The sequence below is a fragment of the Cyprinodon variegatus genome, unplaced genomic scaffold (assembly GCF_000732505.1).
Source record: "Cyprinodon variegatus isolate N-32 unplaced genomic scaffold, C_variegatus-1.0 Scaffold26, whole genome shotgun sequence".
NCBI classification, from domain to species: Eukaryota; Metazoa; Chordata; class Actinopteri; order Cyprinodontiformes; family Cyprinodontidae; genus Cyprinodon; species Cyprinodon variegatus.
In genome coordinates this window covers 1369130-1396403 of record NW_015150479.1, presented here as the reverse complement: position 1 = coordinate 1396403, position 27274 = coordinate 1369130, and the positions used below count along the sequence as shown (strand labels likewise).

The following is a 27274-nucleotide window of genomic DNA, read 5'->3' as shown; positions in this document are numbered from 1 at the left end:
TGTCAAAAAAAAAAGTTTAACTTTAGATTCAGAAAGGTTCCCAAAGCTTCCCAAAAAGGTATTTGCAAAATTTCAACCATTTCCAGGCTGATTTATATCAACATTATAGCTGGTCCTATTCTAGTTTATACAAAATTGAGCAAGGAGGATAGTTACATTTTCACAAAGGTTTGGATCACTTTTTCCCCCTTCATGAATAAAATGACCTTTTAAAAACTGGTTATATCGGCTTCTATATTGGTTTGATGAACTGAAACAGGACAACATCCAGAATTATATATCACTATGATGTGTTGATCCCTCAAAGCAATTAGTGCAATACCTTTGCCATCTTTTTTGACTAATCACAGTGACTTTGATAGCCTACATATATTCCAGTGGAGTCCCATTCAAAAACAACCTGCCATATTCTGCGTTATAACAGGACATGACCAACCTGATTATAATTCTATGATGTAAGTAAGCAATTACTAAGTGAATGTTCTTAATTTAATGTAAAAGAGAATCCTCTTTATGGCTTTGGAAACTACAGCAAACATGTTTTCTCTGTTTTACACTCCAGATTTGACTACTAATCCAGATGGCTGCCATTTCCTCACAACAAAATAGGAAATATATGAAAAAGACACACACACAAAGGAAGCATCTACCTCAAAACATTTCACTATCTTCTTTTGGCATGTTCCTGTTTACATTTGTTATTTTGGACTTCAGAGTGCAAAGCAGCTTGGACTGGTCTAAGAAGTAATCAGGCATCATATCGTCCTTCCTGAAAGGAAATAAACACAACACTGGCCCATCAGGCTGATGGTAAAAGGTTTGCTTAACTTCAGCTTGCAATAGCAGGTCTTCTTGTAGAATACTTGTTGCACATTAATCTAATCCTAATAAGCCCCTTAAGTAGAAAATGTTTCTATATCTACTCCTATTGAGAGAGTGTAGAATATATGCTGTAGTTGCCCTTAGTCATAAGTCTGCTCACATGCATTCATGTGATGTTTTCATAACTGATTTCTGTAGGTCACCACCCCTTTTTTTCAAGAAAGCCAGATTCTCTGAAGACATCACAGAGGAGGGCAGCTCCAGTCAGAAGGGACGTAAGAAAAGCTCTTATTAGAAACAGAACAAAAAGCATCAGTCACTTCAATACAGTTATCAGCCTGTGAGGATCATCTGCATGTGACAGCATCTGAGATAGTTACGCAGTGGCTTGACGTATGCAGTCTGAAAGGATTTGCTTGAGTTCAGTTAGTCTGACACATGTGATTAATGTCTGAATAAAAAAACTGTAATTCGTTCTTAATTAGAAGCATTCGATAAAAGATGAAGCACTTAGTTAATGACAGTTTAATTAAGAGCTGGAATAGTGGACGGCTGGACACAAGGCAGACAGAATGAATTAGACAACAGGAATAAGAGCAGTTCAGAGCTCTGGATGCAGGTCAGCTTCTCTGTTTACAAAATGATGTGTATTTAGAGTATGATACAAGGTATCTGGTGCTTACACAGACACTAACCCAGTTTTACACTTTAAAGAGGTATTGACCAATATTTAATAAAAATCTAAGAAGACTTCGGAGTGGATTTTGGCTCTTCAATTGTCTTGGTTCAATCTTCAGAGGTCTGTTTTTCTCTTAGAACCTAATAACACTAACATGTAGGTAATGATGTCTAAACAAACTTAAAAACTCAAGCGAGGGTTGTTTCTAGATTAATCTGACTAAATGAAAAAAATAAAGGAAAAACTTCAAATGTAACTTTTAGGCTATTTTCATCAGATTATTCCAAAATGCATCAGCCCATTGTCCAGTATATTAAAATAACGAAACACAGAAAGGCTTTAAATACTAATAGTAATAGCTATTATCTGAAAAGTTAAATGAACCAGAGGATTGTGTCTCTCATAGGTTCTGCTTCATGTCTTTGATGTTTTCTCTTGTTTTTGAGAAAACCAGCACCACATGACACAGTGCTTGATAAACAGAACAGAATGGGACAAGCTATAACTATAAACAAATCCTGATCAATCCAGTCAGAATGAGCTCATTAAAATCAATGAGGTCCGAAGCCTTGCTACCGCCATACCACGTAACCGCTTTAAACAGTGGTTCAGATCACCTGGAACTTCGGCAGGCCTCAGCCTCAGTATTCAGTCAAGACATGGGAGTTTGTAGGAGAGTTGTGGTCAGTTGGATAGAGTTTGGATATATTCCAAGAATAGATTGGCTGTAAAAACAACCAATATATTTGGTTTAAACAATTTGGGTTAGATCAAACAATATACTGTAACAGTCAGAATTTGAACAAGCCACTGGTTTCATTTGTGTCATTTGTGATTTGTAGTGGTGCTTTCTGATGGTGAGACAGTACAGCAGGGGAGTCCTCTGTAAGACGTTGCCTTTTAATCCAATGGTTCTGGGTTCGATCCTTGGTATAATTTTTGAAAGTTGTTGTACTACTTAACCAGTATTTTGGCTAAAGTGACCAATGTCTATTGGTTTGTCCTTTAACCAATATACATAGGGTAAAGGCACTGCCAAATTAGATTGGTTGGGTTAAGAACAGATAACTTCTAACCAGTTTAAAACCAAAAACTGTTTTTTTATTTTTGAATAAAATTGACTAATACCATTCATTTTGCTCATCATTGCCAAATCTTCACAAGCACTGTCACTATCTGCTTGAGCTTATTTTACTAAAATTATGGAAAAACCGTGTACCTTAAAATATTATTCTCTTCTAAGACATTTTGCAAAAAAACATAAAAGGATTTTATTACACAAACCAATCATTAACAATTTGAAGGGAACCTAAATGAAGAAAAAAAACAAGAAAAACAATTGCAAAAAGCACAGGTTAAATTACAAACTGTAGTTATGCACATGTTTACGTGAAGCTTCGTGAACTGTAGGGATCGTTGAAGCAATTTGCCCAAACTGTTCAATGCCTCATGAGGCTTCATCTCACCATCACTAGGTGGAGGTTGGATGAGGGCCCAAATGGAGAGATGAGGAGGCAGAGAGACATTTTTGCTTATTTAATGAAAAAGGCAGCAGAAACAAAGTCCAAGAACCAAAATATAGGAAACCAAAAACCAGGGGACGTCAGGGGAAAACACACATGGGGAACCAAGTAACAACAAGAAAAAAGCAATGAGGAACTGCAGAGGAGGTGTATATATGGGGGACAGAACAAAGATGGGGTAATGAGCTTATATGGTGCAGATGTGGATAGAAGTAACTAGAAGGGAACTAGGGGTAAGGAGAACTGAAAAAGGGGGCAGCACAGAGTAACTCAAAAAATGTAACACTCCTTAAATACTCAAATAGAAGTCAAAAAAGGTGAGAACAATAACATTTAGCTTGTATTTCTGTTTTTGCACAAAATTTCTCTACTGTCCTTATTTTAACAACAATTAGTTAAGTCAAAAGACAGGGTTCACAATACTTTAAAAAGCCTTAAGAAATGACTGTTGATCAAGTCTTGTTTCAAAAGATTGCAAAAAATTTGAAAGAAAGGCAACTAAATAAGAGGGAATTAAAGGTTTTCATGGATGAAAATAAACCTTCAAAACTTCCTGGCAGAAAAAAAAATAAAAGTGGTGATTAATTCTTACATGGGTGCTTTTAAGAGGGTGTTTCATTCGGAGACAGTCGTTTCTCCCTTTGTGCTTTTCTAATTCGGCACAATTCTTTGATAGACAGCTGAACCAAAGCTTATTTTAGCAACGTGTAAGCTTCTATTTTTAGCTGGTCAAAAAAGATCTCTTCAGAGGACTGATTGAAAAAAATTGCAGGGACCAGAGAAGGAGGCATGGACGTCACAAAAAGTGGCCACCACTTCTAACATGGTGACTCATTCCCAACTCTAAATATCATTGATCACCTGGAGAGAAGCCAAGTGTGACAGGCTGCAAATGCACTTGAATATCTTCTTTCTTATTTAGAGATTCAATAAACACGTTCCCTTTATTAAAAAAAATGCAATTTCTGCCTCAGGAAATTGTGTGAGAAATGCTAGTACTGATCTCTGCAACTGCTGGAACACAGAATAGACAAAGCTGCACTCATCCCAGTTCTTTTTCTGTTTTAGTTCACAGAGTAGGAGGAGTTCTGACATTTGATATGCAAAGGCCTTCAAATCCCCAATGTACATCACTGTGTGTGTTTCAAAGCTAGTTTTCTTTCAGAATCTGACTAAAATCATATTATGACACCAAACTGACTCACTACCAGTAGAGAATTTTCTATCAGGAAAACTCATCCACTGCAAGTCAGCGTACAAGAAAAATAATTTTGAATAATATTGCATGTTTCATGCAGAAATCAAGCATTTTTAGCTAAAACTATGATCTGAGGTTGCTCCATACCCATACTTCATAAGCACCTTTTATGGGTACACAAAATAAATCTTGGTTAAGAAAAAAAAAGTATTTGCGAGGTAAATACAAATCGGTTTATTAATGAACCAAACACCAATAAGAGCTAAAATGAGAAGATTTTGATGTTTACTTTATAAACAACTTCTGGACATAATAGATGGGGGTTAAACGTTGCAGAACAGCCAGTACCAAATTCCATCTTGGAATAATGTTAAACTAACCTAATGTCTGGGCTGTTATGTAATCACCCAACCCAAAAGAGTTCAAGAAATGTTCGGTTGGAAGAAAAGAGTGTACGTTTTTCAATTTCTGTGTTTTGCAAATAAGAATTTGAAAAGTGAAGCAAGCAATTGCACGCACCCCAATGTGACTGATATCCTCAGGTAAAGTTAGTAACAACTAATTTGACTCTTAAACCACAAGGTTTATCCTTAGAATCCAGTAGTTTGTCACACAGGGTTAGTGCAAATCCTGTTCTTGCTTTAGGAGGACCAGGGAACACACAAGACCGAGAGAAAAAGGTAGGAAATATTTTTAATGCAGATTAGGCTATCAACAAAATATTAATCATTTTGAACATCCTCACAAATTAGATCGAAGTTCATCCAGAAGGAACATGCCTTGCAGGTCAACATCTTCATACAATCAACTGGTTTTCCAGGAAGCAAACTTTTAACCAGCATGACTGTATTGTCTCTGTAAACTGCCTTATTGGTGCAACATAAAAAAAAAAAATTAACTGAAAGATTTGTTAAACTGTGTAATAATTCTAGTAAGAATAGCAGTTCTGGAGTAGCAGCAGAGATCCAAACATTAGATGGGAATATAGCAACATTTGTAGAGGGATCTAGAGAGATGAGATTAAATGTAATTGCATTGTTCTACAAGAAAAATGCCATGTCAGACAGGTAACATCACCCTAAACATGCCACCCCTTAAATGAAACAATACAAGGGCAGCATTATGATGTGGGGATTCTTCTTCAACTTGCACAGCTGTGCTGGTTAGAGTTGAGCTAAGGAGCTGGAAGTTCAGGGAGAGATACATATTACCAAGGATCATTTGAAATCCAGACCTCTAATAAATTGAGGATGCTTCACAGGATGTAAAAATTCAATTTCAATTCATTATAATTAATTGTAGTGAGCTTTAGGTATGCTATAGTACTGTTGTAAATAGTTTCTCAAGATGTTTTAGGAGGAGAAATACATAATCTTACTAGGCTAAACCACTGACTCAAGTAAATTCCTGTGTGGCTATGAAATCTGATAAGCCAACACTTGCTGACCAACTTCTGACATGATCTGAATTTAGGACTGTTTGTGTCTAAAAGCTGAATCTATATTCAACTGTTGTGCCTTCTCACTCTGAGAGACTCTAAGAGAGAGTGGTAAGAGCCACTTTCCGAGCTTTCAACTCAGAAGTTTATTATTACACCCATATAGTTGAGATGCATCACTTCTGCAGCAGTAAAAATGCCCTTGAAAGTCTGAAAACTTCCCATCATCTGCAGCAGGGTCTATTCCTGTCTGACTGAAGCATCCATTCCAGAGGCCATTACTCTCTGAACAAACACAAATGCACGCAAACACATGAACACACTCAGACCTGGAGGTGTTATCATGAATAATTCCTAATCGCTGCTCCTGTAGGCTACTTCCTGTTCTCGGTTCTTTTTCGTGTGGGTATGTTTATGCATGAGATATTCATTATTGAACTCTGAAGTGCACAGATATTTTCTGAGTGAACATCTAAAGGGGATGACTCAAACATCCATGTTCAACTTCCACCATTACATAAGCGTGGAAGCGGAGGAGAGGTGTTCGGCAACGGACGGGTAAATCAAACTGGCTGCGGAACAAAGGGTGATCCTCGTCCAAACAGATGAGTGGCTGGTGGTTGTGCTTTTTATTACAGGGGTTCAGCAAAGAGAAGCATCGTCACCCATCCTTTACGCAGGGTTTGTTAATTTCCAGCTCCCATCATTATGGTCAGTGGGTTGCTTGTTTCCATGGCCACAGAAAGGGAATGTGAAAAATATGTTTAAGAATGAGTATAGTGACTTTCCCTGAAACACTGTGATGTAATCAGTGACATAGTTTGGCCAATTTATGTCACTGTAATAGCTTGTCTGTGTTCAGCAGGCTTTTCTTTTCCACATTTCTGAGCCAGCCGCCCTGCCCACATATCTGCTAATCAGTGTGCCTGTCTGTATGAGAGATAATGACCTCCTGTGTGTTTGTGTGTGTGTGTGTGTGTGTGTGTGTGTGTGTGTGTGTGTGTGTGTGTGTGTGTTTGAGGCTCAAGGTCAGCCACATTGCACAGACTGCCATCTTTGCAATTTTTGCAATCTTTCATTTGCTGCTGCAAAAGAAAAGTACAGACTTGAACTGCAGAACAAATAACTTGTCTGCTACCAAGTTTTCTATTCAATGCATCATGTCACCTTTTCCTGTTCTGATCAAAGATGAATCACTCAGACTAGTGCATTGATTGGAAGAGTTTTAAGATAAACCGTTTATATGGGTGGGTCAGGTTCCTTACGGGGGTTGTGTTAAATAATCTGAGCAGTAAGTATCTTACTTGTATAAAAGAGCCTTATTTGGATCTTTATCTAAGCCTCAGCTTACTTTTAAGGGGCATAGATCAGCAACTCTCCAGGATTACATCTCTAACCATTTTACAAACACTTCATAAATAACTTATCTGAACAAAATATGCATATTCCTTTTTTTTGGCATGTTTAAGAACTCTGCAGCATTATGGCTTTAACTCTCAAAGGCCATGTGCATCACATGTAAACCACTTCTACAGTAATTACACAGCTACTTCTCAAATGACCAGGCAACAAACCCAATAAAAGCATTGCTTAATCTCAACACTGCACAAATGCTTTGTCTTCTCAACCCTGAAGCTAAAAATTTTAATCGGTTTAATCATCAAATAATTATCTTCTCTTGGGTACACTCGTAGATAGAGTTACCAACCATGTTCCATACATATCCATCCCTTATTGGGCAGTTAAATGTTGCGTCTCGTATTGAACCAATATGGGACTGAGTTGTACCTGATTTTGATAAATGTCCAATACAGTTTGTCTCATACAGAGACACACTTACAATGGTTCTCACAATAAATAACAATATGAAAAGCTGGTAAGTCCAGCAAAATTGTCATGGTGGGATCTAAGCAGGATATGCTCAGCTCTGCTTTAGCTGCCATCGTAGTTGCCTATGGACAGATTCAAAACACCTGTAGTTTACCTGATCCTTCACCATAACCTCAGAAGGAATCCCTTGTAAAAATACAGACATAATGGAAAGAGGCAAATTCTGGCTGAGCAGCATCAGTGGGAATGAGAATGAGAAAAACTATAAAATATGTTGGGCTTTCAGGGAGTGTTAGCAGTGGCACACGGTGGGCTGTTCGTGGCTCAGGAGAGAACCACTACAGACAACATCAGTCCTTCATACTCAAACTATCCCCTTGCAATAAAGTTGTGTTGAATATTGTGATTATTGTCATTGTACTGATTTAAAGACTAAAAGTAAATAGATAATATAAGCAAACAAATATTGTTAAGATAAGGTGTTTTCTGCACATTTGCTAGAGTATACGCATTTTCTGTGTGTTCTGCATACTATAAGTCAAAATCATGTAAAAAAAAAAGTTACACACAAAAATTAATGTCATGGAGAATGTAATTGAGCTTGCTGCTTGTATTGTAGCTTTCGAAGAGCCGTTGTTTAACAGAATATAAGGCCTATGTTATACCCCCCCTAGTCCTTGTTTTATTTATGAAACTTGGTAACCCTACTTATAGAGCTTTACATTTCATTTTGATGATATATAAAAAGGAAAACTCACCTGATGTGAATGAAAACTGTAAATTACACACTTTTTTATCCTAATACACATACACAGTTCAAACCAGAAGTGAATCAAAGGGGACAGATGAAGATACCTTCCACAGTCTGCTTCATTTGCCCAGTTTAAAAATGTAGGTAGAATATTTTTATTTTAACATGAGAAAAACTTCTGTCATAGTTTCTTGCACTGTAGCAAATATTTGCCATGATCAAAAGGAGCGTATATTGTCATTTCTAATAAAATCTGGATTAAATGTTTTCGCCATATGCTTTTAATATTATTTCCATAAAAATAAAAAAAACCTTGCAAAAATCTGGGATTTTGTCAAAAAAAAAAAAAAAAAAAAAAAGAAGAAAACATTTACTGTTGACAGAGCCTCAATTTAAATTCAGATCCGTGCTGGAGGGTAAAGCTAAGGGCTAATCAAAAGGGGACAAAGCCAGTGCATATTTTTACTGCATTTAAAAAACCTCTAACCTCATACAGTAGTTGTTTATGAAACTTCAGAAGTTTTTCCCTTTATTTACACTGAAAATTATTTACAAATGTGAGTAGAAGGTTGCCTGCAACTATTAATCTACTGTATATAGACACATGAAATGTTCGCTTGAACTACCCTAATGTCTTTCCTCTTAGGTTTTGTTGTCGGTAATTGTTCTACACAGGAAGAACATTAGGGCCGCATTCCCTCCAACCCCATTTAACATAACTATGGTTTAAGGATTCATTGAATACCATTTGTACTAAAAGTCCATTTAGGTATTTTCCCTTCTGGGACTACTATAGAGTTTCATTCTGATCTTGATTTTTTTTTTCCAAACAGAGATGTCAAGAGTTATAAATCCCTGTTTAGATGTTAACTACCCATAGTATAAAACAGAACCTGACTTAAGAAAATCTGATTATTTTCCTAAGCCATCCATCCATCCATTTTCAGTCACGATTATCCCAAGTGGGGTCGCGATTGGTGCTGGTGCCTATCTCCAGCTGTCAATGGGCGAGAGGCGGGGTACACCCTGGACAGGTCACCAGTATTTTCTTAATAATAAAACATATTTTTAGGAAAACCATCTGACCCCAATATCTGCCAAATGTCTTGTACTATATGTAAGCATAGTTAAGAAGCCGGTAAAATGAAGGAAAGCTCAGTTTCTTTTTTTTTTTAGAAAACACTCTTATTTATTAAATAAATAAATACTGCACTTTTATTACACAATAAGTTATTTAAGACATTGTTACCAAGATGAAAATGGCTCTTAAATGTTGCTTAAAAAAAAACCTTGTGTTAAGTCACTCTACATCCTCTCCAGCTCAGAGTGCTGAGCCCATCTGTCAGTAAAGACAGCAATGAACAAATCACAGTTTTTAAAAGTTAGTATAATGTTACACCTCCCCACACACACTCAGACGAACATGCACTCTTTTAAAATCTGCAACAGATAACAGCTATAAAAGTATTTTCTCTTCATGGCTGGGGTGGCTTAGACATACACTGTACATAATTTACAGAATCCCACAGAGAGCTCTGTTAAAGTTCAAAGCATCATGTTATGCCTCTGGTATCAAACAGATCATTCTATACACATCTAAGCTGGTGCCAGCCCAGCGTTAGTTTTATTACATGCCTGACATCTCTTTTTGTCTTAGTTCTCCCCCAAAAACATATGGGGTTCACATTCGTACCAACATCCACGTTCCTCTCTTCTCCAACAATACAAATCAGCCCTTTAGTTCTAATCAGCATTCATTGTGCTACATTTCATATTCCCACGCTCTCATAGTCTCTCCCTCTGCATTATTCTTTCGCCTGCACCGAGGCTGAGTCATGACGGTGCAACGGTGAAGGAATGTTAATTGACTTTGCTCAAGCCCAGCCTTGCAAGTCCGCCTGTTCTCTTCCAGGTTCCCCGTTCCTCTGCAGCTCTGCAGTAACACAGTGGGTGTGGATTTTTTTGTTGTTTTTTGGTCCAGAGTAGATTTTTGTAGGTTTAGCTGCATCTCTGCAGGAGCATATTGAGGGAGTACACCAGACGTTGGCGCAGGTCGTTGGGGCAGCCAGATGTGAGCAGTGAACTGAGTTTGAAGGTTTTAGACACTCGTTCTTCGTTGATGTATGTCAGCATGTACTCATCCCTCTGGCAGCACAAGATGATCTTGGTATGATCATGGTAAAAGTTGACCTTTGGATAGAAAAACAGATATTAAAGTATTGAATTTAATTATTTGATCTGTACCTTTGTTTGGGAAAAATGTCATGGCTCGCACCCAAACAGCCTCTCTGAGCATGCGTAGCAACGGCTGTGTTTTTTGCAACAGTGGGTGTGTTTACCTGGAAGGTGCCATCATTAAAGAGCATCATGAGGGCACGGTCAGACTTCAACCACTGCAGCAGGTAGAGTCTGGGCATGTGTGCATCTGTTGTAGTACCGAGGTCCCCACCCTAGGAAACAAAAAAGACAAACATCTTAGGATTAGACAGGCCTCAACTTGAAAGTTTTTGATGTTGCAGGGTGTGGAGATCAATAAAAAAAAAGATCAGCGAGTGAGATACACTTTAGCCTGACAAACTGGAAATTTCACTTACATCCATGAGGTTTTCCTCCATGTAGTGGGAAAAATACTTGAGCACAGTAACTTGTCCCACAAAGTGCTCAGGGACCTCGCAAGTGGGAAAAACAGAACGCTGGCCTAACTCAGCATAGTAATGGATAGTCCTAAAAGGAAAAGCAGATAAGTTGGTTATAAAACTGACACTGGATAAATATAGCAAGTTTGTTTAGAAAAATAGGGATTTAATTAGTCAAAAATAACCTAATCCACAAAGTTACTCATTTTGCAGGGGATAAATGTATGCTGTCAGACATAAACTAGACATCTCAAATAAAAGAGATGACCAACCATAACACTATTCCTAAACCTGAGCCACCAAATTTAACATCAAAGCTTACATGTTATGATAGTACAACCTATTGCTTACTTTCTATCTGGCAGGAGGCTCATGTGGGTCCCGTTGTTGAAGAGAACTCCCACAGTGTGATCGGACAACTGGTAGCCGAACCCATACTTGTTGGAGTAGTCCACCCATTTAGTGACCCATTGAAGACTGCAGCTGTTTAACGTCTGCGGGGTGTCATTTGCTGCAATGATTAAACACAAGTCAGAATCAGACTACACACATAAGGGTAAGAGGTATTTATGTATTTTAAGATAAGCTAGAAGTCCTAAGAATTGAATCATTCAGTTAATAACTCACCTTTAGGCATGTTCTCGAGACATCCTCTTAACACACTGGCAACTGTCTCAGCCACGCTCCCTGTTGTGTTGTCTTCCAGACCTTAAAAATCAAAGATCAGGAGCCACTTAGATGCATTAGGGGTAAAACACACATTTCCACTCAAGCTGTCACTTTAGATCTCCATCACACATAATCTTCACACTCATGGTGTAACTTACATTCACTGCTGCTGCTACAGCTGCCCAGACTCCCCCTGACGATCAGTCTAATGGTGTCTTGCGTATTCGGCGACTGATTCTCTGTTGCCAAGGCGACGGGGCTCCCGGCAGATGGCGGAAGTAGACTTCCATTCTGAGGTGGGAACGAGTGACGACAGGGCTCAGAATGTGTGAGTTTAGATCATCTATTCCTACTATGACTCAGTGGTCACCCACAGATTTCAAAGTGGATAGCTTTAAAGGTTGAGAATAAAGTGCTTTCAGCTAGTTCAGCAACTGTGCTTGTTAGAAAGTTTTTGCTGCAGCCACAGAGGGTGATTCATTGGATTCTCCACAGCAGGTTATCTTAAATACACACAAGTTTTTATTGGTATGTGACTAATACACCTGCAGAAGTAGTCTACCCACTCCTTAAATGCTGTGTCTTTTTGCTTTCTTACCTCAGACATATTTTTGCCATGTTGTTGACTGATGACGGTCCTCTCTAAGTCGTGCTGCAGTTTGTAGATCTCCTCTTCCTCCTTAGTTAACTTGTCTGCAAGTAAACACCAGATGTTAATCCTTGAATCTGCACAAACAGATTCCTGGAAGGTTGTCGGGTTGAAGTAGTTATTTATAATACTTACTCAAGGTTTCGTAGTATTTGACCTTATCCCTCTTCCCTCCAAATAGCGCTGCAGCAGCTTTCTTAAAGAAGCTCTTTGCAGGACTAGAGACGTGGAAATCTGGTGGCGAATGGCAGCAGCTAGGTGATAGACGCTCTGGACTAAAGCCCTGCAGATAATTGAGTAAAATGGGTCAGTGCGTGGCCGGGTGGTTAGAGTGGGGGAGAGATACTTCAAACCCCCACACACTGACATTTTCTGAATGAAAGCCAAAGCAATTCAAAACACCAGAGTGGAGGTCTAACCTGGGTGAAGAATTCATGCCTCAGAATGTGGTCAAGATTGGGTCTGTCCTCGGGAATCTTGGCCAGTAGATTGGCAATGAGCTGCTTTGCCTGTGCTGATAGTGAGGAAGGGAGTGAGTAACGTGCCTCTCTGATACACCGGTAAGTCTCCTTCAGGTTGGTGGTTTCAAATGGAGGTCGACCCAGGAGCATAGTATACCTGTAACATTATACAAACAATGTATGTTTAAAATATATTCTTTATTTTCAAAAGTAGTTTACTAGTGAATTAGGACTCATGTATGAAATTAACTCACATTACACAGCCCAGAGCCCAGATATCCGATTCACAGCCATGACCTTGCTTATTGAGGACCTCAGGGGACAGGTAATTTGGAGTCCCGCAGATCGTCTTCCTCCTGTTTCCAGCCGGCTCCAACTTGGCAGCCAGACCAAAGTCTCCGACCTTCAGTTCCATTGACTCGCTCACAAAAAAGTTCCCTTTAGGGTCAGAAAGGCAACATAAGCACTTGATAGACAACCTGATACACAAAGCATAGGACTATGTTAAAGTAGGTTGGTTTCAAGAAATCACATACATATCCACAGAACAGCAAACATATGCAAATCAATCATGCATAAGTATTTCTTACCCAATTTAAGGTCCCTGTGAAGGATTTCTTGTTCATGCAGGTACTTTAGTCCAGAAACAATCTGTCTCAGGTAATACCGGACTTCAGGCTCAGTAAGAACTTTGCGAGCCTTCAGAATGTGAGCTAAAGACTATAAAGACACAGAACAGAAAATATATCCATCATTACACCTTTACTCTAAAAAATCATGCACTTATGTTTTGCATCTTAGATGTTAGAGGGAGATCATTAAATAAGTGCCAGTGTATTCTTATAATGATAACACTCACTTTTCTACTGCAGTATTCCAGCAAGATGTAAATGTTCTCTTTGTCCTCAAAATGGTGATAAAAATGCACGATGTTTTTATGGTGCAGCAATTTGTGCAATTCAATTTCTCGGTCGATCTGCAAGCAGAGGAACGACACAAGGATTAGGTCTGTATCCAGAATGTCAGTGATAATTGGCCCATAGATGCGCGCAGACACCGCCGCAGCGGGCTTACCTTCTCCCGCTGGTGAGGCTTGGAGACGCGCGCGTGCGGGATGATCTTTGCTGCGTAAACTTTACCGGTGGAGAGGTCCGTCATCTCATAACATTTAGCAAATCCTCCCTGGATGAAAGAGGGGAAACAACAGTGTTACAAACGCCGTGCCTTCGGGACGAGAAGTAAATTCCGAAGAGTGGAAGGAGATATTGGGAGCTGTGCGCTACCTTTCCCAAAACTTTCCCTCGGCAGTAGCACTTCCCAGTGGCCGGGTCGGTGATGATCCGAGCCATCTCCGATGGCGCGCTGCGCTCATCTGTTCTTTTGCGCCGAGGCTCGCAGGACCTCTGCGTTGATTCACACATGCTGCTGCTGTTAGTCTGCTGGAGGACGGTGTTTTTATGTACTTCCATCAGATGGTTTGTTTTCTCTCCGCATACAGAATGCGCCCCAGAGAGGCGCTCTGGAAGCTTTTATAGCCCCGGTCCCTCCCTGTCTCCTCCTTCCTCCCTCCCACCGTGCCTCCCTACCTCTCTAACGTCACTAGAAAACGGGAGCAGTGGTCTGGCTGCTATCGATCACTGAACATATAGAGATAATGCTTTGATGGTGACACAGAAATTAGATGAGAATTAATAAAAATGAGTTGCTGTCACCTGTTTATTTTCATTTTAAACATCATAATCTACATTAGTTATTAACAAACATGTTCATCAAACCAATAAACAACAAACAAAAAAGCGTAAATTGAAAATTTTCATGGGTTCTTATAAAAAGTTTGTTTAATGCAACAAGACAAAGGGGACCTGTGCAGTACAGAAACCAGGGTGCAGAACAGAAGCACTCTGCATTCTGTGCAGTATCCCAGGCTGCTGAGCTGTTTGGAGCTGTAGCGCCCTCAGGTGGAGGTGTTTGAAAGCGGTCATTGTTTTAAATTGGAAACGAGAAGTAAAAGTCTCTTATCTGGTTGGAATACATTTAGCAACAAGTAACCCTTTTGTTCTCAAAGTCAATGTGTTAGAAGGAGGAAGGGATGCACAAGAGTTTCAGCAACATTCACAAGCTGTCCAGAGGTGCTTATAGTAATCACCATCTAACAAAACTGATCAAATGAAGGAACACTAGTGATCCAACATAAGATCAGACAATGGCCACATAATCTGATTCTGGTTCTGACAGAAATGTGTTAGAAGACAACACACTCCAGTTTACTGTGTGTACAAACCAAATCCCATAAAAAATTGGCTGGATTAACAAATGAGTTTGAATCACAAAGGGCTCACTTCCACTCTGATCTTCTGATCTGCTAAAAACTTCTTAAGAGACCTTTGGGGATCTTGTGGAGTCCATGTACTGACTGGTCAGAGGCACTTTTGCTGAAGAAAATGGTCAAAAAACAATTATGTCCATCATTTACTGTAGCTTATAGGTGTAGAATACATCAGCTGGACTTAGTGTGTCCTTTTGCATACATGCACCAATGAGCTACATGCTATACATACAGTGGCACACCTTATACATCTATTCATTACGCTTATTTTTTAATCAACATTAAGTAGCCCTCCTTAAAACCTACCCCCCCACCCCCACCCGTTCTTCAGCAGCAGCCCTGTTGCCCCTCATTATCCATCTGATAACCTCACTTTCCATCTCCCTCCCATTCGATGAGGTTGTCCTCCTCCATCCGCTCCAACGTATTTTTCAGTTCTTTCAGCACCATGGTCAGCACATCATTCAACGATGCTGCTCCCCAGATCAGGAACCCTCACCAACCAGACATCTATATTATTAACTCGGTTTAACTCAAGACTTAAAACTCACTCGTTCAAGTAATTATACTCTGTATTTTATTGCACTTAATTTTTTTTCATTCAATTTAATGTACAGTTGTATTTGTGACTTAGAAGGCAATTATAAATTAAACATTATTATCAAATTTTGCATTTTTAAATCAATATTTTTTGTAGTGTTAATATCATAATTAATAGTTCTTATAAATACTTATCAGATATATATTATGAAAGTGCAAATACCGAATAGCTGTTTGTGCTCTCATCATTACAGACATCCTTATGTTAGGTCATATGTCACACTCTTTAAAGCATCATTATTCAGGGTTCTTCATTCCTCTTTCAAAAAACAATTGGGCAAAGATGATTTAGTTCAGGGCTGAAAAGAGACTGAGACTTATTTCATGTCAGTCTTCTGTGAGATTTTCAAGTGGGAGCGCACAGTACTGATATCATAAGCAAAGGTCTGTTCTAGTCCAAAGCCGACAGCTGATTTCTGAGGCCAGTTGGGGAAAGGAAAACGGCAAGAAATGACCAGCGCATCCTGAGGAAGCTCTTTCAGCAGCTTCTCTCCCAGCAGCTCCATCTGTCCACAAGAATAGTAAGAGATGCACAAAAGTCAGAAGGCAATATGAAAGGAGATGGTTGTTAATAGGAATACTGCTTACCACTCCTGGAGCAAGGAAAGCTGTCACATTGTTGTATGAAGACAGATCCGTCTAAGACAGAAGAATAAAACACTAAGGACGGTGATAACATAGTTTGTAAAAACTCACAGTATTTGATCAGATTACAATCACAAATTTAATGTATTTTATTAGAGTTTCATTTGACAGACCCCACACAAATTGTGAAGCGGGAGGAAAAAGCTACATGGTTTTCCACTTTTCTCTTGAAAATCAACCTCCACACCAGCCTCTTACATGCCCTGTTCAAGTACTGTCCTTTACTCAGTTCCATATGGCCTCCAATTAGCTCACACCAGACCATTTGGTCAATCTGACAAGAACACCTCCTTCCGAATGTAGTGCGCTTCTCAAAGCATAGGGAGATATCTTGTTCAGACCTTACCTTCCAGAAGTCGTTTTTCACAAAGGTTGCCTGGGTTAAGGGGATTCCTCTCAAGCGGGCCTTGCTCCTCGCATACGCCACTAAAATTGAATTGATCTCAAACCCTGTGCACTGAAAACCAGCAGAAGAGGCTGCAAATACCTGGCAAAAACACAGCACAGCATGAAAATCCCACCTTATCAAGTAGGGCAGCAAATACAGCACCCACTATGTTTACAAATACACATTTGGTAAAGGACTTATTTTATAGGAAAGGTTCTCTTCACTCACCAATCTTCCATCTCCAGCTCCCAAATCTGCTAGGCGACCTCTTCTCCCCTCAAGCAGCTTCATAACATTTTGTGTCTGAGCTTTACTGGAGGGCAAATAAGGAACCTGAGCCACAGTGGGCACAGCATACGGTGAGTCAACACTATTGAGCTGTAATTACTGTAAATATCACCTTGCTCTTACAGTGGCAAATAAAAGAAAGAACAAGCAAGAATATGAGACTACCACTTTGGAGTAAATAACTTCTACAGAGCTAAAGAATTGCACCCTGTTTGTTTAAATCATCCCAGTGTGAAAACAAACTATTAACATACAAAATTCTGTTTTGTTTTTTTCTTTTATATAATTTCTTCTTCAGCTTTCAGTAGGCTTTGTATTATTGTCAGCCATGGCTCAGATTTTTTTCCATGCAAGTAAAAAAAACAAAAAAAAAACTGTCATGTCAAAAACAAAAGCAACTCTGCCACAAAGTTGTAGACCACTTAAAATCAGTGGGCTGAGAAGCATAGTGAGAGGAAGTCGCTGATTTTCTGAAGAGTTAATGGCTACAGACATCCAAACTTTATGTGGGCTGCAGATAAGCTCAAGAACGTTGCATTGGGGGCTTTGTTGTATGGCTTCACATGGTGGAGTAGCTGCAGCTATGCTTTAAATCACCAAATATGTGAATAGAATAGTCATACCACTACCTCACCGTTGTTCCTTACCTACTACACTTTAACATAAAAGTAAATCCACCTGTATATAAGCCATCCTGATTGTACATATGTCACCTCAAACCTCTGTGCTACTACCTTGTATTATTTTTTTTTTTTCTTATTTTTATTTTGTTTTTCATTGTATGTGATACATGTAGACTTGCACCTTAACCCTTATTTATCTTGATATACTGTATATACCTGGATATACTGCATATATATTGTTTATTCTTAATGCACCTTTTTCCTACTTGTTTGCACCTTCTTTAATTACTATGCCAATATGTGACAAGTGAATTTCTCCGCTGTGAGATCAATAAGCTCATCTAATCTAATCTAAATGAAATCAAATAATTTGATGTAGTTGATTAGAGCACTGCACCACTGGACTCCAGAGAAGCGGAGATGTTCTCTGAAATGACAGATATTACCTCTCTGAATGACAGTCAAATCGACCAGTCTGGATATGGCACAAATTTTTTTTTTGCAGTATGTTTAGTGTAAAATTTTGTGCAGACTGCATTATGCTGTCAGCAAAATAGTTATAAAGAACCCTAAATGCAACTCAGAACTGTGTGGAAACAGTTTGGTGACGACCCCATCCTATTGTAATAAGGAAATTGATTAATCAGTTTAATGTGAAGGAACTTGACCAAAGTGCTAAAAAATCCCAACATTAAGTTTACGTGACCAGAATGTAGGAGGATTAAAGCATTAGCCAGACCTTCTCATCATCAAATAAAGATTAGTGTCTGACCTCACAGGTGTGAGGAACCTTCAAAAATTTGGTAAACACACAATCTAAGCTAAAGCTAATCTTGCAAGAGGACTTTCAAGAAGAGCTTAAAGTGTTATAGCTATAAAAGATCACTCAAGTTCATCTGTGTGTAATGGTAGATGCATCTTTCAGAAATAAAGTGCAGCTGGGAAGATGGGAACCAAGAAAACATCTCAAAGAAAATAAAAACAGATGAGTAGTGAGACATTATGTATTGTAAATCCCTTTATTGTCCCATAATGGGGAAATTTATCTTTGCATTTAACCCATCCCCTTGGGGAGCAGTGGGCTTCCATTATGTGATGCCCAGGGAGCAGTGTGGGGTTAAGGGTCTTGCTCAGGGACCCAAACTGCAGGCTGTGGGGATTGAACCTTCTCAGAGAACAAGCACCCTGCTCTAACCACTAGGCCAAGAGTCCCCAAAATGATTATGTTGTTGCTCTGACTGTAGATGGAGTCACTGTTATACTGGGAGCTGACCAAGCACCAGTCTCTTCTGCAGCCTCAAACTGATTATTTTTTGAGTTGATCTTTAATTTGTCCTCCCACATATTATTTTAATCTCCGATTTGCATCCTTTTTTATTAGGTTTTTCAGATGAATGCTTCCTAAGTGTTGGTGCAGTTACCCTATTAGAGATAATAATGTGTTAAAAACTTACCAGCTTCTTCTTTTCCCACATATGATGCTAGCATGGAGAACTTCGCTCCAAAGTAAGCAAATTATTATTAATCAACAAGTCAGTATGTATCTTGGCTTAATTTTTGTTCTTATCATTTCAAGCTTACAGGGTTTAATCATTTAAAGCAGAGGTCTTCAACATGCAACACCCACCCATTAGCCCCCAATTGGCTTGGACACTATAATGTGGTTGGTATCTATCCTCACCAACCATTTATATTGTGAGCAGCTTACTCCCATACCCAACTGACATATAAGGGGTGTCCATGCACAGACTTTTTACCATTGGAAAAGGTTGTAGACCCCTGGTTTAAAGGGAAAATCAAGAAAAGAAAAAGATATGTTGTACCTTAAGGCTCCATGGGATTTTGTGAAAGCCAGGCATGGTGAAGACGCTCCATAATCCATACAGGCCTGTGAGCAAAGCGCCAGTACAGGCAGATACAATGGGGTGTGATCTGTTGGTGGGAAAAACCCCAGTGAAGTCCTGAAGGATCAGTTCAATTGAATCTTCCATTTCAATAACTGCGAGAACACCTGTATTAAAAGCAAAAAGGTCTTTTTTAAACACTTAATAAATAGAGTTTTAAAAACCAAACATGCATAATGAGCTTCTTCTTGCTCTGTCCTTTGACTGAATTGTCAAACTGTACTGTCTTTTCTAATTTTTACCCTAGAAATATGTAGGAGAAAATTCCATTAAACTGTTTTGGGATTTTTTGTTATTTATTCTATATTTATTTTGCTGTACATTGTCACATACTGTAAGGGAGTTTCTTTCCTTTTCATATGATTTTTTCCTGTGTCTACCTTCTTGCTTTGTCTAATGCACCTAAATTTCCATCACTGACGCAAAGCATGGGGCTATTCTATTCTATTCTATTCTATTCTATTCTATTCTATTCTATTCTATTCATTTATTCTATTCATTTATTCTAACCAAAGCAAACATCTTTAAAGTTCTCAGTGCTTTTACCAATTCTGGCGATGTAATGGATGAAGGTTATGAGAAGCTGTGGTTCACACCACTTGCAGGACTTTGCAGGGATAGGTCAGTTCTCGAACAGCTCCAAAATCAAGCTGTGACAAAAAAACAAAAACAACTCAAGGCTGTTCGTTTTTTTTTGACACCATTCCCACATCCATGTTAGTAACTAATAGCTGCTTGTATAACATACAGAGTTTATATATCTTCTCATCTATTTGTTTTGATTAAATAAATTAGGACAACGTTCTTGGTTTCTCTGGCAGATGTTAGTAGGGTTTGCTTCCCTGCATCATGATTCATCAATCTAGTCCGTTCCTAAAAAAAAAAAAAAAAAAAAATACAATCTCCCCAACCTGGCACACACAGACAAGGGGGGTAGAGATTGCCCAGTATGCTAAAAATGGTTAAATGTTGGACAAATTGGAGTCTGATTTGAATAAAAGGGTAAAGCATGGTCATTTCCCACTCAAACCCCATTCAAAGGTTCAATATTTTGGACATCCAGAAATAGAAAATAAATAACATTTAGAAACCCTCCAAGTCTTGTTTTGTCCTAGCAAAGCATGCTTCTTTCCTCCATCCTATCAATGACATCAACGTCCATTTTAGCAGTTGCAAAATTCTACCGGTACTCAAAATATTTTATTTCAATTTTTTATTACTTAATCTTCAATTTTTTTATTTGTGATAATATACACAGATATATTAGTGTTTTGGGGGTGAATAATATATTGTATACGTTACCAGGCTTTTATGAATACACATTTTGAATTTCACAGGGAGTTTAAAAAGACAGAATAAAAAGAATATTACAGATTAAAAGTCTTTACCTTTTGTTTCTGCGTTTGCAATAGTAGGCATAATTATTCTAAGAACAAAGATCTGAAGTACAAATCTGGCACAGAATAGCTAGAAAATGGGCAGACCAATTCTCCAATTTGCTTTAATTGAAGAGTGACCTAGATCATATTGAAACTTTCTGAAGAATTTCAAAGATAACTGTCTTTTCAAAGGGGACAAGTATGTCTTTGGAAATTTGGCAGTTTTACCACACTCTACATGTTTGGACTATTAATTAAACATGAATGTTGAGATGTTCAAAGCTTGGTTTAGTGCTTTATAACCATACAATGCTGTAAACCTCTACAAAAGTTTCTCCTGATCAATGATAATTTGTCCCTTAATCTTCTTTATGATAGTAGATCTGTAATGTTTTTCTAATGAACCTCTGAAGCATTTAGAGTAAATTGAGTTTAAATTAAACACAAAGAGTACCTACTCCTTGAATCACTACTCATGTTGGTTGAATTTAATGTATCCAAATGTTCGCTTTTTTCATAAAAAGATTACAAATTTTTTTCTATTCCTAATTTAATAAAAAAAAACAATAGTCACCACTTTGTTAACTGCTACATTAAAATGTATTGTTGTAGTGTCACTGTATGAACACGTTTAAGCAACCCTATTCATTTTGTATGTACTGTACTTTATAATTGTACATATTTATTGACCATCTTTACTACAGTTAAATGTCAGCAGTGTGGGGAGAATTTCTATCCTATGACAACATACAGAGCAGCAAACAGCAGATGGAGCTATGGCGACCTATTGTGCCCCTGGAAACCTTCTAGAAAGGTTTGGTTTAAAACGCTTTGGGTTAGAAACAACACTAAACATCAACTCCTGTCCTTGAAAATGTGTTAAGGCTTAACAGAGAAAATAGCTAAAATGATTCTTTCACCTTCCTCCATAGGAATTTTGTAAACAATTAGGTTCAGGGTCTCAAATCGTAGTCAGTGCTGAATAAAATACTAAAAATATCGTATAAAAAGAAACAGAAGAAGGATTCTACACCGAAGTGGTGTCATATGCAAGCAGATATTTGCAAAAATCTAGCACAAAATACATGAAAGTGTGGAGAAACACGCATGTGAGCTGCCTACCTGCCCCGCCCCTTACTGAGTTGCTGCGCAGTCTGCATTTTACGCACACGGATCATCCAAAGTCCACTCAGCGCCAAGGATCCCGCCCTCTGACAGCTATAACAGGCCCTATCAGAAGTCTGATAGGACCAAGTGAATCATAGTGTAATAAATGATAAACTATATATATTCAAACTTCATTCTGCAGTTACATAATGTCTGTTGTATTGTAATTCTTGAAAGTATCAAAGTTTATGCAGTAATTTGAAGTCCTTCTGTCTAGGACACTTCAGGTTTTTTATCTATTAAATGACAGCTAAGCATGACCACCATTTATTGCCATGTGCGAGTACAATTTTAATGCAAAGCATCTGCTTTTGTTTATCTATTGTGGAGTCCATAATATTAATATTCATCAGCACTCTGGCCCCTCTTGTTTAGGCCTACTCGGCCCCTCTGAAGCCGGGCTGCATGGGCTTCAGGGGCGTGGGCAGGTCTGGAAAACACAGTGAGTGACGCAAAGAAGGAGAGCCTATTATATTTGCTTCCTGGAAGAAAAAGAAAAAAATCCTGGCCAGCTAGGAGATTATCTATTTTGTAGAGAATTAAAAGACCAATAGGCGGGATATTGCTGAGGATCCAATGGAGCTCTATGGGAAGGTAAGACAGATAGATTTGAGAAATTACAAAATGTAAATGTGGAAAAGCACCATCAAACGGAGTGTGCTTTCGATAAGATGAAAGGATGTGTTCTAGATTAAATAATAAATCCAGAGAAGCTGGAGGCGCTCCACACAGCGCATTTCAAACTGTGGAAATAAAACTACAAAGCCCTGCTTCTTCTTTGTCCCCGTGACGTAGATGATACCCATGACGCGCGCTTCCTTTTGCCTAGGCGAGCCAGATTCATCATCATCATCATCTTCATCATCACCACCATCAGCAGCAGCCGAAGCCCGCAGATCGGAAGCGGAGGGGACAGCTCCAAGGTGCTGAAACTGGTTCGGAGATAGAGAGGGGAAGAAAAAAGCAACATAAAATCAGCGTCTGCGGTATAGGTTCAGAGTAATTAACGTCTCTCCTGCTTATCAGGGGCAAATACAGGTCGAAACGAGGCCTTCGAAACAGGTTTGTTCGTATAATGTCCTTTTAGTTTCACACATGTGGGAGATTTTTTGTGTAAAGATATAAACGTTATCAGCTGCTCAGAACCGGTCTTCCATATACAGTTAACTGACATGTAGCGTTTTAGCTCAGTGGCGTTTGGTTGCATTTTTTTTTTTTTTTTGCAGAACCGGCTCATTACGGCGTGAAAACGGTGTCCTTGCAAATACAGACACACACACGGAAGCGAACTAAAGCAGGACGTTGCATGATGGAGGTCCTGCATCTTTTCTTCAGTGCAAGGCTGCAGGGAGAGATGATTGCACATGTTCAGGGACAGAAACAAGCAATCACCTTGGAGAGAGCGACGACCGTTTTCCTGCCATCTACTCAGTGTTACTGGTTTCCCCTGACTTCTCTTTTTCATGCTGACTGCTGACAGCATGAAACAGAGAAGCTTTTATAAGCGTTTGATCTTCCAGTACTCTTTGTACATTTATGAGCGACTCAGATATGAGAGCAGATATGATTACTGATCCTATGAAGTACACAAGCAAACTGATTTCTGTTTACTCTCTTATAGATAAACCTATAGGCATGTTTACTGATCTATTTTAGTGAACAGTTTTACCTTCAACAAATTAGTCTGTAAAGTGATCAAACTGAAAAACCCAATTTTGTTTGTGTTTTATCATGTTGTAAAGCTGTTATCAATATAATATCCATGGAATTAAATCTATATTAGAAGATATATGTCTAAAGAAACCTTTGCAAAGTTTGTCGTTATTTTCTCAGGCATACAACTTTTATGTTATTTTGTTTATGCTGCCATAGACTGCTCACTAAAAAATGATGTTAGGTTAACACCAACAAGGCTCTGTTAGTCATATGCTTGCCAGTTTCTAAAATGTGATTACTCTCCTAAGTAGGTAAATCCTTACTCATTGCTAACATAATTTTGCTCTTCTTATTTGTCTTCCGTGACAAAAGGAAAGAAAATGAAAAAAAAAAAAGAAATAGCTGGCAGGATGTACTTTAAATGAGAAGGATCACTACATTAGATTAAGCTGAATAAAAAGTGTTTAAATCGATTCTATAAAGATGATTTTATCAACCTAGACAACTTGAAGCTAAAACTGACTGTTCTTCATCTAGCTGCCCCATAGTTAAGACTTAGTTTGACTTAAACATTAGCCCTGTCTCTGTATTAAACACAAACTGCTGTTCCAAAGGAGAAACATTTTACCCACAAATATTTTAATGACCTTGTATTTTACAAATGTATGCATTTATCTACAAAATAGACAGATAAATATTTAACTTTTGCTGGAAGGCAGCTTTTTGGCCCAAATAAAGTACCTTATGCTAAAATGTATCTATTGTTTAACACAGTGTAAACAAACATTTGTTTTGATTAAGTTCAAAATTAATTAATTGCATTAAGTTCATGTTGTGCATTTCATTGAGATTTATTTTGCCTTCTCATTAATAACATTAAAAACGACAGTTTAGCTTAATTTTAGAAATGATCCTATGGTGGAAATAGCTTGTTATCTAATACTCATTAAACCAACAGCTTGCTGTGTTGGTCATGCTGGTTTGCCTGACGCAGCCTTCTGTCATCTCTGATCTGTATCCTGTAAAACGGGCTTAATGTACTCAGCACCCAATATCTAGCCTTTATAGCTTTCCTCTTTCATTTACAGCAGTTCTACACCAAATGGTTATTGTTCACTTTATGAACTTATGAAATAAGAATAAACTTATTTCAGAAGTATCAGCTTTGCCCATAAAAATTGTTCTACCTTATATTAACTTTTCCTTCCTATTTATTTTTGCTTTGGCAGATGGCTGCCACTCAGGATGTCAAGGGGAAAGGAGAGGGAGGAGACCAAAATTTCGACTATATGTTCAAACTACTCATCATTGGCAACAGCAGCGTGGGAAAAACATCCTTCCTTTTCCGCTATGCCGATGACGCCTTCACGTCGGCCTTTGTCAGCACGGTGGGCATTGACTTCAAAGTTAAGACCGTGTACAAGAATGACAAGAGGATCAAACTGCAGATCTGGGTATGAAATATTCACAAGCACAGACATTAAACATGTATAGTTTGAATTAAACATTCAGCAGCCGCAAAATGCTTTAAAGCTAATTTTTGCCTGGCCTGCAGTATTTTGATTGGCTAAGAAACTGCAAAGGCAATACGTCTAACTTGTTAAACACACTGCTTAAGAGTTTCCTTTTATTATGCCATTAGTCATTTTGAGACCGTTTATCTGTTGTAATTTTAAAGATATCAGGGATTAAGTTGGATCTTCTAAAGCTATAAATCCCTTTTAATGTGAGATTATTTGGTGTGAAATTCAACTGAACTGAATTGAGTGAATTGAACTGAATTGTCATAGTTGATCTCATCAGGCATGGATTTCTTAGTTTTATTTTTTCATTCTTTATCTAAGGCCAGAAATTTTCTGGAGGTTATATATGATCATATGAATGTCCCAGACATAATGGATTCTATAAAAACATCCAAAGCAATATACATATATATCTGGGGTCATTTAACATAATGTTTAATAATTACAGAAATTATTTAAAAAGAGGTATTCAAAAAGCTTTACTCTCAAAATTGATTAACAGGCAGGATGGAACCTGTAGGAAAGGTGCTAGAGGCTGTTAACAAGACAGAAAAAGCTGTAGGAATGTTTGTGTTAATACTGGGTTGTATTCTATAAGTGAAAACAAACTCTTTATGTGTGAATGTTGATGATCAGGTTTGTAAAACTACTTCTTTTTTAAAGGAGAACATCTGTACCTTGCTAAAACTTCCCCAAACCCTACAGAATGTGTTTAGACTTTGAGCAATAATTCCAAAAGTTTTGCTGTGTACAGAAATAACACCCCACAATAGCTTAAAACTGCTACAATCACAGAAAAACATGGGACTGGAAGCATAATGGTCTGGGCTTACCTTACTTCCATAGATAGAATTTGGGGTTTTAACAAGCTTTAACAGGGTTTAATTATAAGCAGTCAGCCCTGAGCTAAAATCTTTACAGTAGGTGTTGCTAGAAAGACGAGTATAAAGAGGGATTTAAATTTTCAGTATCAGTGAGAAAACCTAAAAATGTAAAACTACAAGCACATCAAAGACCAAAGTCAAGTTATTGAAGTTCTTCAAACAAAAGCTGCAAATCAGAAATGCACTCAAATAGCAATAGATTAAAGAAATTTTTCTTGCTATTTAGAGCAAATATTTGCATTACACAATATGGGGTACTGCAGAGTTCTTGGACTGCATAAATATTCTTAACACTGTATTAGTTTGAGGGTGTGCAGAATAATGCAATCAGACTAGTCATCTATTTTGTTGTCCACATCTCTTTAAAATCTTGTTTAGTTGAACCATACAAGTAATTTATCCTATTTAAAGAGGGAATAAAATATTTACCTTGTCATCATTTTAAATCTGATATTTCAAGATTCAATGTATTTTTTACTCTCATAGTCTCCAAGTTCTCTTGAAGATGAGGTCCCTTTGCTTTGCTCCTATAATGTGATCTCCATCACTGAGAGGCTGCTGTTCTATATAAAGAGTCTATTTGGTCTATTCTTTTTTTTTTTTTTTTTTTACCATTTTTTGCTTAGATATTTCACAGGTGACCTATATATCTAGGAGCAACAACAAGAACAGCACAGCTGTTGAGAATTAATACAGTTCATGTCAGTGTTTTGACTAATTGGACAAATTAAGATTTGTGCAAAAAATATGACTATGGATCTTTTCACAGCTAAAACATTTATATTCTGCACATTAACTTTAAATCATTTTATAATGGGCTAATGTTAAGGAGCTACAATGAGTAACTATTTTGCCCTTGAAAAACTGTTGTTAAATCTGAAATGAGAGCCCAATCAGTACTGTTTGTTATTCAATCTAATATTTCATTGAATTAACATAATCGATGATTTATTTCCTTTATAAAAAATATTGGTAAACAACTTCATTGTGCTTCCTTGCACTCTGATCTCTGTGTGCACTCTGTGTGGAGGCAGATGGAAATTTCAGCATAATTGACAGCAGAGTAGTAAGTGTTAAAGTTTCACACAGAACGCAGAAGCAACACCTTTCTCAGAAAGTGTGCGAAACCAGAGTTTGGAATGGTTTAATTGGGAGTTCATCTGAGCTACAGAAGCAGATTATCTCCCTTTACCCAAAGACTAAATGCAAAATATATATATATATATATATATATA

General features: G+C 38.0%; 3 protein-coding genes across 6 annotated transcripts in view; 1 reads left to right on the top strand and 2 right to left on the bottom strand.

Moving 5' to 3' along the window:
• Positions 1-9426: 9426 nt before the first annotated feature.
• On the bottom strand, positions 9427-15432 carry plk2 (polo-like kinase 2). Its single transcript, XM_015395615.1, is given in 16 exon segments — positions 9427-10431; positions 10581-10691; positions 10836-10965; positions 11229-11388; positions 11505-11585; positions 11705-11837; positions 12145-12239; positions 12331-12478; positions 12615-12813; positions 12911-13094; positions 13247-13376; positions 13516-13632; positions 13731-13838; positions 13940-14151; positions 14154-14218; positions 15356-15432. Coding segments are annotated over 16 exon segments (2142 nt in total). The 3' UTR covers positions 9427-10239.
• A 34-nt stretch (positions 15433-15466) lies between these two features.
• LOC107098197 (protein FAM173B-like) lies at positions 15467-20220 on the bottom strand. Its single transcript, XM_015395718.1, has 7 exons — positions 20179-20220; positions 19977-20080; positions 18981-19537; positions 16844-16948; positions 16574-16714; positions 16171-16221; positions 15467-16088 (listed from the first exon to the last, which is right to left on the bottom strand). The coding sequence occupies exons 3-7, from the start codon at positions 18999-19001 to the stop codon at positions 15900-15902; spliced, it is 507 nt and encodes a 168-aa protein (XP_015251204.1). The 5' UTR covers positions 19002-19537; positions 19977-20080; positions 20179-20220; the 3' UTR covers positions 15467-15899.
• Positions 20221-22444: 2224 nt separating this feature from the next.
• The window catches only part of rab3c (RAB3C, member RAS oncogene family), a 16901-nt gene continuing 12071 nt past the window's right edge, over positions 22445-27274 (top strand). Inside the window, exons 1-3 of one of the 4 annotated variants that reach the window (XM_015396168.1) lie at positions 22893-23038; positions 23203-23291; positions 24862-25086. In XM_015396168.1, the coding sequence (XP_015251654.1) occupies positions 23283-23291; positions 24862-25086 (234 nt within the window). In that variant the 5' untranslated portion in view covers positions 22893-23038; positions 23203-23282. Of the gene's footprint in view, positions 22571-22815; positions 23039-23202; positions 23292-24861; positions 25087-27274 lie in introns of those variants that run through there. The other 3 variants (XM_015396160.1, XM_015396184.1, XM_015396176.1) reach the window with 3 other exon arrangements.

Bases quoted from the DNA above. Each gene is read 5' to 3' on its own strand.
- LOC107098197 (XM_015395718.1), bottom strand. From the start codon at position 19,001: ATGTGGGAAAAGAAGAAGCTG. The intron at 16,715-16,843 runs GTGAGTGAAGAG...TGTTTTTGCCAG, and splicing joins GAGCTGGAGATGGAAGATTG to GTATTTGCAGCCTCTTCTGC. The intron at 16,089-16,170 runs GTAAGCAGTATT...TCTTGTGGACAG, and splicing joins CTTTCCTTGCTCCAGGAGTG to ATGGAGCTGCTGGGAGAGAA.